Source organism: Mesocricetus auratus, unplaced genomic scaffold, assembly GCF_017639785.1.
Source record: "Mesocricetus auratus isolate SY011 unplaced genomic scaffold, BCM_Maur_2.0 Super-Scaffold_100013, whole genome shotgun sequence".
Classification (NCBI taxonomy): domain Eukaryota; kingdom Metazoa; phylum Chordata; class Mammalia; order Rodentia; family Cricetidae; genus Mesocricetus; species Mesocricetus auratus.
Genome location: NW_024429196.1, coordinates 45,450,910 through 45,463,558, shown reverse-complemented (window position 1 = coordinate 45,463,558; position 12,649 = coordinate 45,450,910). Strand labels below are relative to the sequence as shown.

General features: G+C 42.1%; 1 protein-coding gene and 1 pseudogene across 1 annotated transcript; both read left to right on the top strand.

The window, feature by feature from the left end:
* Positions 1 to 3,775: 3,775 nt before the first annotated feature.
* On the top strand, positions 3,776 to 4,577 carry LOC101825630 (annotated as a pseudogene).
* A 6,823-nt stretch (positions 4,578 to 11,400) lies between these two features.
* LOC101844518 (vomeronasal type-1 receptor 1-like) lies at positions 11,401 to 12,306 on the top strand. Its single transcript, XM_005086689.1, has one exon. It carries the CDS (start codon positions 11,401 to 11,403, stop codon positions 12,304 to 12,306), a length of 906 nt encoding a protein of 301 aa, XP_005086746.1.
* Positions 12,307 to 12,649: the final 343 nt, after the last annotated feature.

The following is a 12,649-nucleotide window of genomic DNA, read 5'->3' as shown; positions in this document are numbered from 1 at the left end:
TTGGAAAGATCAAAATTAGGGTGTTCCCGTGAGTGAGCCCTTATCAGTAACCTATTGCTCCGGTAAACATTTCTCACAGGATTGTTTTTAGTAACATGTTTTCTTGGTCAGTTACAGCTGCCTGCTCCCAGGCTGATGGGGAAGTGGGCCAAGGTCTGTTGTTCCCACACATGTGCTTATTCTCAGACCATCTTCCTGGTGACTCAAGCCTTGAGTAGAGAGAGGGAGACTTTAGCAAATTATAGTGATATAGAAACCTCATTCTCTGTATTGCTACCCCTTAGAAGGAACTTTATTTTGTTTAACTTTTAATATTTGTATTCATTTCCTATGTATGAATAGTTTGCCTGTATTATGATTGTATAGCTTGTTTGTGCCTGATGACTCTAGAGGCTGGAAGAGACCATCAAATGCCCTGTCAGTGAATGGAGTAAGACTTATGGTTCTGAACCAATATATGGTTGCTAGGAATTGAACCTGGATCATCAGCAAATACAGCTAGTGCTCTAAAGTGAACAATCTCTCAAACACTGAGAAAATGGATCTAAGTATGATTTGTAAAAATGGTTTACTACTACCATGGCTGGAAGCATGAAGATGAATTTGGTAAATTTCATCAAAATTCATAGTGATTTCATCCTGTCAGTCCAAGAAATTCCATATATTTTACCTGATGATGTGCTTGCTAAATATTTGTACCACAGGACTATATAGGAATTCTTTAAAGTGTCTATAAGTTTCCATCATAGAAAAGATGGTATACAATTGTGAAAGAATGGCATGTATTGTGCCCGATGCACCACTCACAGCACCTAAATGCACTGAAACAGTTTGCTGATGTTATATTCGTGAACATTCTCTGCAGGAATAAATACTGTATATATAGGGCAAACATTTTACTATTCAACATAGAAATGTAGGGTAATGTAGATCTGCATAAAAGCTGAGAAATCTTTTTAAAAGGGTTCCAAACACATAAAAACAAGCTCGAATGCAACTTCTTGATTACTGCCTTTCCTGGGTAGGCTTGATGCTAGCGACAATCAGACGCACGGCTCCTTTAAGAGGCCCTGCTGCTGAACACTAGATGGGGTTTATGAGCAGCTGGCAACATGCTACCTTGTGGTAGCATGGACCCACAACTTCCCAGAGCTGGGGCAATGAAAGTGGCTCACTCCTGTTGGTACCTTGACCGCGAAGCTAGGCTCTCAGGGAACCAAACAGGAGGAGCCAGCCGCCAATGCCATGCGCCAACACATGAACTAAGCAGAGCAGTGCTCTGCAGTTTAGCATTCATCTCATCTAATCAAAGAACAATACAGTAAAGACAGATCCAGATGGGACAATCCTCTAAACGGGTCACAGGGTGTTTTAAAAAAAATGTACATAGGCTTGAGAGGGAAAAGAGAAAAAGTATATACAGTAATAGAATAAAAAATAGATTTTTTTTTTTTGGTTTTACGAGACAGGGTTTCTCTGTATTGTTTTGGAGGCTGTCGGTCCAGCCCGGCCTCGAACTCACAGAGATCTGCCTGCCTCTGCCTCCCGAGCTCTGGGATTAAAGGCGTGTGCAACCACTGCCCAGCTAAAATAATAGTCTTTTAAAAAGGAGTAAAGTAAAACAAATAATAAGCCACGTAAAGATGGGAAATACACAGAGTCTGGATCCTGCATGTTATTGTGTTATCTTTAACTTTTCTGTTGCTAATGAAGGAACCGTAGTTGCTAAGACACACTGGATTATGAAAACTGATGGATTAAACTCAACCTATACATTTAAAAAAATGTCTTGACTTCAAAATGGAAGCCAAAACATATGCTACTTTGGGGAAGATGTTATACTATTATTTCCACAGGAAATGAGAGGCTGTGGATTCATTCCAGGTTGATAAGGATGATCAGGTTTGATCAGGGAAGATCCCCAGAAAATCTTGGCTATAGACATAATGAAAGAAACCCAGAAAGACTACAAAACTATATTTTACCTTCTCAAACATAAAACAACAATAACAAAATCATCTTTGACTAACTTGTATACAATGCACAGTCTATACTTATATTAATGTAGATATGTATGTTACCTTTAAAGTTTATGTATTTTCAGAGCAAGGTGAACAGACACCAATAAGGTGAGAAGACACAGCATCTCAAAATACCTCTGTTACAGTCTCTTCAGAATTCTACATCCAAAACAGCTTCAAGTCCTCTGGCTCAGATGGTCCAGCTATGACTTAAAAATTATCCTGATTTTCTCAAAATTCCCCCCCAAAATACGAACGTCCACAGACAATAGAAAGTAGTCTAGAGAATGATGCCCACATTACCAAAATATGGGTTATGGGTGGGTTTTTGTTGGGCCTAAAAAAGGCTCAGATGTGAGGCCCAGTATAACCTCCTGAGCCTGGCTAATTTTGGCAACCTGTGTCTGGCCTGTAACCTCCACATGGGGGTGACTCAGCCAGACCTGATGTAACACTGCTCCCTGCCTAGCTCCCTGCCTAGCTACCTGCCAGCTTGGTGGAATATTATTGGCCCTTACTCCTCACATCACCTTACCCTATCCTATGTTTCCCATCCCCTACCTCAGCCCTATATAAGTTCCTGCCTGTTGGAATAAATCAAGATCCTGCTTCAACAAGCCTTCTGACTCAGTGTGTTTCTCCCCGAGTAACTGGGGGGGGTGTCTTCTCTTGACTGTCAAAGTGAGTTTTTATCTACAAATAGGGTCCCCTCTGACCGCTGCTACCTAGGTAACTGTCCTTCAAAGGGCAGGAACTCCCTACTCCTCTATCAGATTCTCGCACATCCCACCTGGATGAGGAGGACCGAGTTCCTTTATGCACAGGCCTAGAGAAATGGGAAAGTCTGAACATAGAATCTTCAGTTTTTGTTTGCTTTCTCATTTCACACACTTCTATGGGCACAATTAAACCCTAATTAAGACTGAGATAATGCCTGAGACAAAGTGATGAAGTTGTTGTGGAGGGAGAGGGAAGGTTGCACTTCAGGGACAGATTGTGTAGAGACGTCCTTCTCCATGATAGTACTGTGACTACAAAACTTGAGATCCCAGAGACACTTTATGACAACCATGATTCCACAAACCCTGGCAGCTTGAGTGAACTCTGCTTCCTTCAGGCAGCTAGGCTTGTCAAAACTGTGTTTCAGCAGTGTTGTTTATATACACATTGGGAGGGGCAGGGCCTAGTGAAACTGGGATCAGTTTCAGGGACCTCCTGCAACTACTGAGTTTAATGAGCTTCCTACCCCTTTAGAACATTTTTTTACCTCCCTTTAACTTCATATGTCTAAGGAGCTTTGCTCCAAGGAAGAAAACCTTAATCTTGAGAAAACTGATATTCAACAGGTGTGCAGAGTGAAAAGGAAGGAGAAACCTATATTTAGGATCACATTGGCTTAGAAACTGAGTGTGCAATGCTGCTCATGCTCATTTTTTTTCAAGGAAAAATTATCAAGTAAATTTTAGAGGTGAGGAACACAAGGAAGTGTTTTTTTTTTTGGAAAAGCAAGTAGATGGATTAACATGGGATTTATGTCTAAAACATCACTATCAGAAGCATGTCAGTGAACATAAGAAAATAAAAAAGAAGAAAAAGTAAATAATGATGTGCCTACTAGAAAAGAATCGTACATTTTCATATTTCATAAATTTCTCATTGAACAAAGACAAAATCCAGGAAGGTGAGGTATGTCAGCTTCACTTATCTGTGTCTCCCAGAATGTATTTTCATAATCCTCACCGTGAAGTCAAAAGATGACCTGGAGTGACCTCATCCCATGAATGATCTTCCTTTCTCTTACGGGACTTGGAATTTTAGGAACATCCTTTTATTTATGAGACATGTACACGTGTTTATCATGGATTCTGAGAAAAAGACCTATAGACCTTAACTTCACTCATCTGGTGTTTTCAAATGTAATCATTTATATTTCAGCAGTCCAATATACAGCCCCAGAAATTCATTTCAAAAATGTTCTGGGCAATGCAGCTTGTAAAAGTGTGGTTCATCCGGAAAGGGTGGCTCAGGTCTTTTCCTTCTGAACCGCCTGTCTCCTCAGCATGTTCCAGGCTGTCACCATCAGTCCTAGGACTTCCTTGTGGAGAAAGCTCAGACCACAGACTGCATGACAAGCTCTTCCCTTTCTCCTCCTCCTGTGGATCTTAATGGCCTCATAAGCTCCAACTTGCTTCATCAAATCATAGCAGGGAGAAGTTTAAATAGATCTAGAGCTGGGGTTTACAATGGGTATTGCTATATGCTGCCATCCAGGTATAGAATTAAATGGCTTTTTCCGTCTCTCATGGCTCTTCCTGATGCCATCTTTCAGAGTCTCATGGGCTGAGTACATGGCTTTTCACCTGTATAGACATTACAAGCATGTCCTCTATCTTCACAGCTCCAGGATTGCAAATAGTACCAGCCCAGAAGTCAGCTACATGGAGTGTTCTCATTCTTAAGACCTGTTTCCTCCTCTATTACTCAGGAGATTTCATGTTCTCCTTCTATGTTGGTTCTGTTTTGACATTTGATTCCAAAATACTAAAATGTTTCTAGGAGTTGGCTTTCCTGCTTATCCTGATAATAAAGGATTTCTGCTTGGCTAGCTGTTGGCATGCTCACTGAAGAGTCTGGGAAACATTTCTCTAACAACCCCTCCAGCCAATAAAATGGGAGAATCACCAGACACTATGACCTGAGAGAAGAACCGAGGGAAGATTAAGGACCTCTTGTGGTGTGCATGTGGAGTCAAACAAGTCATCCTACAGCTACTCTCACTTTAAAAAAATCCAGCATTCATGAGGCTGAGGGAGGTGACTATCAAGTTCCAGGGGACTAAAAGAAAGAAAAGAAAGGTAAAGAGGAAAGGGGTAGGGAGAGGAGTGGAGGGGAGGGAGGGGAAAGGAAGGGAGGAGAGAGGGGAGGAGAGGAGATGGAAGGGGAGGGGAGGCAAAGAGAGGGGAGTGAAGGAAGAAAAGTTAAGAAGGCAGCATTCAGCCTCATTCCAAACAGTGGAAACACGAAGATCTCTTCTTAGGAAGTAAAGATGAACCAATTAGACTACAACAAGTAGTGGAATGCCACAGTTTTAAATTTCAAAAATCTGATATTTTGAACAAATTATGTATTGGAAAAGATCAAAAGGTCATTTATTTCATCAGAATCATAAATGTACTTGATATTTTTCAATGGCCAGCCATTAAGAAAATAAAATTTTTAGAAATGCAAATGAGGATTTTTCACAACTTGATATGAAGTAACTACAGAAAAAAAAGCTGTAGCTAAGGTCATATTCAGTCTTCATGTATGAAACTCCTCCAAGTTCAGAAACTGAGATCTTTATGACTCCTATTTCTTTCTATTCCTGATTGTTCTAGACATTTAGTCAATATCAGAGGAAGTAAAAGGACAGTCCATTGTCCACAATGAACATGACTGTGATTTGTGTAAAAAGCACAGTGAAAAATAAATCCATGAAGTTCAAATTTGTCTGATCTAAAGTTAGTCTAAAAACGATTATTTATAATGATAAAAGGAAAGAAAAGTTTCATTAAATATTGGAAACTGGGTCCTGGAGAGATGGTTCAGTGGTTAAAGCCACTGGGTGCTCTTCTGCAGGACCCGGATTTGAGTCTCAGATCACACATAGCAGCTCAAACTGGTCTAACTCCAGTCTCAGGAAATCTGGTACCTTTTTCTGACCTCTTTGCGTGCCAAGCACATATATGATGCACATACAAACAGGAAGACAAAACACTCAAAATAAAAATAAATGAACCTTTTAAATAAATAAATAAATCACTGTAGGTTCTGAAGAAACATTGAAGGACAACCCCAGACTCGTATAGATTGTAAGAACAAAGAACATTTATTACTGTTCCAGCATGCATGCGGGGTCGTTCACCTATACAAAATGGTGGTGGCCCTGAGAGGAACCTGCAGGCTCCTTTCAAGCACAGCTAAGGGAATTTTAGGGAACATTAGCTCATGTAAGATATAATTGGTTAAGCAGGCAGCAGTTACATTAGTACACTTTTAATTGGCTGAGGTTTTATCTGTGGCCATAACTGACTGAGTTTCAAGGGGATTGCAGGAACTGTCCTTGAGACACTGTGGGGCTGACTCAGGCCATGGTCATGCTCTCTCCCTTGTCTCTGAATGTAATTTGTTGATAAATTTCCGTTTGTTGGGAAAGACATCTGTTTGCTCCTCTCAGAGAACTGCAACCTATTCAGTTATAAAAGTGGAAACATGTAAACCCTTCAACACAGGAGCTCAAACATTTGGAAGATGTCTCCATAGAAAGCTAAAAACACTACTGTGTTTATAGGATGGGTTGAAGGAGGGCCTTTTTTGTACAAAAATCTCAGCATGTGTAAGGCACTCCTTGTCCTGCAAATAACACTCATGTCCCAAACAATGGTGAGAAACATAACAAGGACCTAGGCAGTCAATGCAGAGCTTGTCCCCAGTGGTGAAGAAGGCTTGGCTGACTTTCATAGCAGTGACTTCTGAGGTCTTCCTGGATTTTACCTTTCCCAGCAGGGAAAGATCCATGTTGGTGATGGATCTTTTTATTTTTATCTCCAGTGGCTTTAATAAATCATAAATAATATATCACCACAATTCTCCTCTTTTGTCTAATACAAAATAGAAGGCTAGAACTAACATAAGAAAAACCATATGCAATAAATATATACAATGTATAGAGGCAATAAGTACATTAGCAATGTCTAGTCTGTTTGCATTTGACAAATTCAGAGAAGGTGATGGATTTTTCACACGGGCCGCTTGCACAGACAGTACTGGTGTTGATGAGTGAGACACCATAGAGGTGGGGACTGAACACAAGTAAACGTCGATGAACGAAGTCCCTGGGGTCCATTCAGTAATGACACTGGTGTCCAGGGGAGCAAACCTTTGCTGCCACATTGGTAACCATGTGTGGCATGGATGACAGTGGAAAGGCAGGGAACAAAGTATAAGCACAGGTGTGTATGGCTCAAGCAGCTCTGGGGCTGGGAGAGACTAGCTCTTCCTGCACTCTGGCCCAGAGGGCAGGCACATGCAGCCAGGGCTTGGCTCCAGGGATACAAGTGAAGGTTCATGGTACAATGGGTCCCCCTGGTGGACATAGTGCAGCCACACAGCCAGCTCTGAGCCTGCAGATGAACTGGGGAGTGATGGCTCCAGGCTAAGAACATGGCTGCTTTGGGATAGAAGAGTTCCTCTCCTGAAGGCCCTCGACAGGGACAGAGTCTTGTCAGGAAAAATGTGCAACCATGTCACCTGTCTGGGGTGCCCAGTGGGAATGAGTCCTGGTTACATCACTGTCATAGGTGCCAGTGTTCTCTGTGGAGTGGGCACTGGAGACCCTGCTGACTAGAGAAATCCTGTCTTTCCTCCTTGTTCCCAGGGTGGTTTCCACAGTCTCTTGACTTGTTAGGATTCTCATCTCCCCAGCAATTTTTTCTCTGTGGAGAGTCTTCTCCTCTTAGCTGCTTCAGATTCCTTAATGGCCCCTGAGCTCCCTCTGTTCTAAGGTGGTTCATGAACAGTCTCCTCGTGTACTGCTCCGCCCTCATCACCACGCTTCCTTCTGAACTCTTCAGGATGACTTACTAACAATGAAATAGCCCCTTACATAAGCACAATACGGCTGCAACAGTCAGTAATTAAGTATCAATCACCACACTGCTATCCATTCAACAGAACATACAGGGGCCTCAGCAGTTGCCCCAGTGGTGCATTATGGGGAATGGCTAGCTCCACACAGATATCTCTCTGTGCTTTTCTAGGAATGTCCAGATGAAGGGTTCTAGCAGGGCTAAACATGGCAAACACAGACGCATGGCACACGTGCCAAAAGTGGGTTTTGCCTTTTAGGCTTCTCCCCCTTGTTAAAAACCATTGGACTACATTCCTAAAGCTAACCCCCAAGCTCCATTCCCTTATTTGGCCACTGACACATTCCTGAGAGAAAACATCACTGTCCATCAATCAATATAAATTATTTGGCTAAGATGTCCAACCAGGATTCACCAACTCACTCTAGCACAGTCTCTCCATTTTTCTCATTAAACACCCCCTCCTACAAAATCACTTGCTTGTCCTAGAACCTTCAACCAGTGACTGATGGAAGCAGAGACAGATACTCCCTGCTAAACACTAAACTAAACTCCTGGAACCCAATGACAGAGAGGGAGGAGTGATGAGCAAAGGGGTCAAGACCAGGCTGGTGAAACCCACAGAAACAGCTGACCTGACAAGGGGGAGCTCTTGGACCCCAGACTGATGGCTGAGAGGCCAGCAAGGGACCGATCTAGACCCCCTGAATGTAGTATCAGTGAGGAGACTCAGGCAATCTCTGGGGCCGGGCCTTGGGTAGTAGATCAGTGTTTACCATGGCATACAAATGAACTTTGGGAGCCCACTCCACATGGAAGGATGCTTTCTCAGCCTGGACACATGGGGGAGGCCCTAGATCCTGCCCTGGATGAAATGACAGACTCTGGAGATCCCCCATGGAGGACCTCACCCTCCCTGGGGAATGGTGTGGGGATTGGGTGGGGGGCTGGGAAAGCTGGTGAAGGAACAAGGGAAGAGGGGTGGGAGAGGGAGCTGGGACTGACATGGAAGCAAGCTTGTTTCTAGTTCAAATAAAAAAACATTGGAAAAAGAAAAAATACACAAGTTAAATACCATGTAAGGAAACATCTATTTTAGTCTTTCCAAAAATAAACTATGAAACAATAAAAAAATTGCTTGTGTCTGCTTTTGAAGCACATACCCCTTGCTAAGTCTTTCCAAGAAAAATTATAACTCAATATCAAATAAGGGGCACTTCATTTTGTAAAACAGTTTATTCTAAATTCACCTGGTAATTGGGCTCCCTGTGTAAATTTACTGCATCCACCAATACCTCATTCAATAACCTTCTCATATGCACTGACAGTTGTTATAGGGTAGGATTAGTCTTTCACATGGAGTTCCGTTGGGTTTAGAGGGTCCCAGTTGCTGTTTAATGGACAAAGAAGGAAGCAATCACTCATGGAAGACCTTGAACCATCAAGGTACTTACAGCAAGGAGAACCCCTGTACCCTGCTGTGTATCTGAGACTTTCTCAGAAGTGGAATCTCCAGAGATGGGTGTCATTTGTCAAACTCTCATGTGTGGAACAGGTCAAGGGAAAGAAGAGGACATTTCCTTTTCTGTGCCTGCCTGAGTCCTCTTCTACTTCACAGCTTCAGAACTCTGTGAAGGCTAAGAGAGGACTGGAGAAGAAACGGCTGGAGACACCGAGCTTAGCTGCTGCTCCTTTCCTCACTGCATGTCTTTCTGCCAAAGTAATTAAACTCAAGACTATACTTTCATATCATTTCCATAGTTTGCTACATAAAGTAATTAGATTCTAATTAAGTATGAAACAGCTTCTAGAACAAAGCTAGGAAGTAATTGTGGAGGGAGAGAGAGAGTTGTACCCGAGGGACAAGATTCTGCAGAGGGCTTCCTTCTCCCCTGCACTGAGAGCTGAGGCCCAGTGGCAGGTTATTGAAAACAAGAGTTTACCAATCCAGAAGGTTCAAATACAACCATGGAGGGCTCACCCGGCCAGAGGACTAACCCAGTCTTCTACTGCAGCTGCTGTGGTGAGTATACCTGACCTGACCGGTCTTTGATGGTTCTCTCTGTGGCTGTAAGGTTTCCCTTACACAGTAGCTTATTTTTTTCTTTGACTGTGAGGTATAGGACTTAATGAGCCCGATCTCCATAGGTATGTACCACAGGCTGGGAAGATGGTTAAGTGCCAGGCTTCCATGCTCAGGAGCCAGTGCCTTTGGGGAGCTCAGGGAGGGTCTTCGTATGTCTTGCCTTTTTCCTTTTGGGAAGAATAAGAATGATTCAAGAACTTTCCCACTTCCTAGGGGGAAACAAGCCAGAAGCGCATCTCTTCTCTTGGCCTCTGCTTTCACCTGTACCATGACTGACACCATTATCAGCTTTCCAAAATTTCCTCTTGGTATGTCTGTCTCCCACACATGGACAAACTTTGTCTTTAACCATTAAGACCTGTGTGTGTGTGTGTGTGTGTGTGTGTGTGTGTGTGTGTGTGTGTTTCTTAATTGTGTTCCTGCATTCATCCTCAAAGTCTCTCCTAATCTCTTAGATAACATACTATGCCTCTGAGTCAACTTCATCATACAGTACGATGGAGAAAACTAATAACAATTAATATTGAAAATATAATTGTTTCTTATCTTGGCCAGGTTATGAGTGAATATAATTCATTCATAAATTAGGCCTAGTTTTATGAAGCATCAAGCACTTTGGGCTGTGAATTTCCAATCACAGCATACTTTGTTTAATGCATGGTTACAGATTGCAATCTCTCACTTTTAGAGGCTGAAAGATATTACTTGATATTTCTACTCATGAGGTCGTATCATCCAGACTTGGGCACAAGTCAATGTTCACACAGTTCTTGCTGCCCGTGATCTTGAAGATAACAGATAAAAGAGAGACGCAGTGGTACACACCTTTGGAGTATAAAGATATATGAATCAAAGATACAGTAACTAGAGCCAAGACATAAAGCAGGTCTTTGCTGTATTCATTTTAAACGAAAAATCACATAGAAACAAAACAAAAGGCACTGCAGAGGAAAAAAGGTGTCCCACTCTGAAAGACATTAATGCTGATACAGTAAAATAGGGCTGTTTTGTTTCCTAATAATTTTTGTTTTGCTTTTTGTGGTGTTCTAGGGTTTTCTTGGGGTGGGGGTTTACGCATGGTCTTATTATGTGACTGTGGCTGAACTGAAACTCTCTCTGTTGCCCAGGCTGGTAATGAATCCACAGCAATCCTCCTGTCTCACCCTTCTTCAAGTGCTGGGATCACAGAAGTGAGCCCACCATGCTTGACACAATGATTTTGAGAAGTGTCTGTTCACCTAGGTATGCAGGAAGGGAGATTAAGGAGAGGTGTAGGTTGGGAACTGACTCATGGGGTGATAACATAGTTAAATAGAAAATGCAAGGAGACATTCTGATTGGGGAGCCTTTGAGTTTATTTCAACACACACTGAGGTTCAAAATACATGGGATATGTAAATATTTGAACATGTAATTTAATTTTGCTAGTATGGAAGTCAGTGGAGTAAATCTGTTTTGTGATTTCAAAAATGTTTAATCTTCTGCCACAAGTTCCACTTAAAGTACAAGATGGCCCATAAAGACAACAAGAAGTAGAATTCTTTAGATTAAAAAAGAAAATCTGTTCTATTGCATGTGTCAAGAAACACACTATGACATACAATGTATTTTATAGATACACATCATTTCCTCAAACTCTATTTGGAAGATCCAAAATGTTCTGCCTATGAAGTTAAAAATGGTTTTGAATATTAGTGAAACGACAATATTCCTTCTTCTAACTGGACTTGGCACTGTGGCAAATATTTCTGTTTTTGTGAATTACATATGCGCTTTTGTGGGTTCTGGAAAGAAATCTATATACCTTATTCTCATCCACCTGGCTTTTACAAATATTATAACGCTTTTCTCCAAGGGCATGCCAACGACAATTGCAGCTTTAGGTCTGATACATTTCCTAGGTGATATAGGCTGTCACATCACTGTTTACCTGGATAGGGTGGCTCGGGGCCTCTCCATCTGCACCAACAGTCTCCTCACAGTGGTCCAGGCCATCATCATGAGTCCCAGAGCCTCCTGGTGGGGGAGGCTAAGACTGAGGTCTACAGGACCTGTGCTTCTCTTGCTGCTCTTCTTTTGGATTCTCAATTCCTTGATTAGCATGAACCTCCTCTATTCCACCAGAAACAGAAGTACAAACACATTACAACTGAGTAAAAATAATAAATATTGTTATTTCAAAAAAGAAAGTCAGAAAATAAACAGCATTTTTCTCACCCTCATGGTCCTGAGAGATGCTGTGTTTCAGGGTGCCATGGGAGGGGCCAGTGGCTATATGGTACTTCTTCTCCACAAGCACCACCAGCATGTCCTCTACCTTCAGAACTCCAAGCTTCTCTGCAGAACCCCCCCTGAACTGAGAGCTGCTCAGAGTGTCCTCCTGCTGATGCTCTGTTTTGTTTTCTTCTATTCGACAGATTGTTTTGTTTCTTTATATTTATCCTTCTCTTTGAAGAATGACTCCTTAACATTGCATTTGCAAGAATTTCTGACCCTTGGTTATGCAGTTCTCAGCCCATTTATGCTGATTCACAGGGAAGGATATCTGTCTGAATGTTGGCATGCTCAGTAAGATTTGAGAAGCCATGTTGCTTTGATCTCTTCAGAAACGCATGTTTGAAATGGCTGTTAGCATTTTCTATACCTTGTATACATTTTTTTCAATCAAGTAAGAAAAGCTTAAGCAGGTAAAGATCGTCTCACACAGTACAGGTGGTGGTGAGTAGCCGATACCTGACACAAAGATCCTTGGGAGCCAGAGAGACCCAGGTAACTTCTTGTTTTCTATCGCATCATCCTTCAACATTTGTGAACTCTGCATCCATAGATGGAAGTCATGCAGTGTGAACTCTCTGCATAGAGATTCTCTCTCCACTGAGCTTCAAACAGTGAAGATCAGCACAAATCACCAGAAT

What these genes read in the sequence shown, in the direction of transcription:
- LOC101844518 (XM_005086689.1), top strand. Translation starts at nt 11,401, where the DNA reads ATGAAGTTAAAAATGGTTTTGAATATTAGTGAAACGACAATATTCCTT.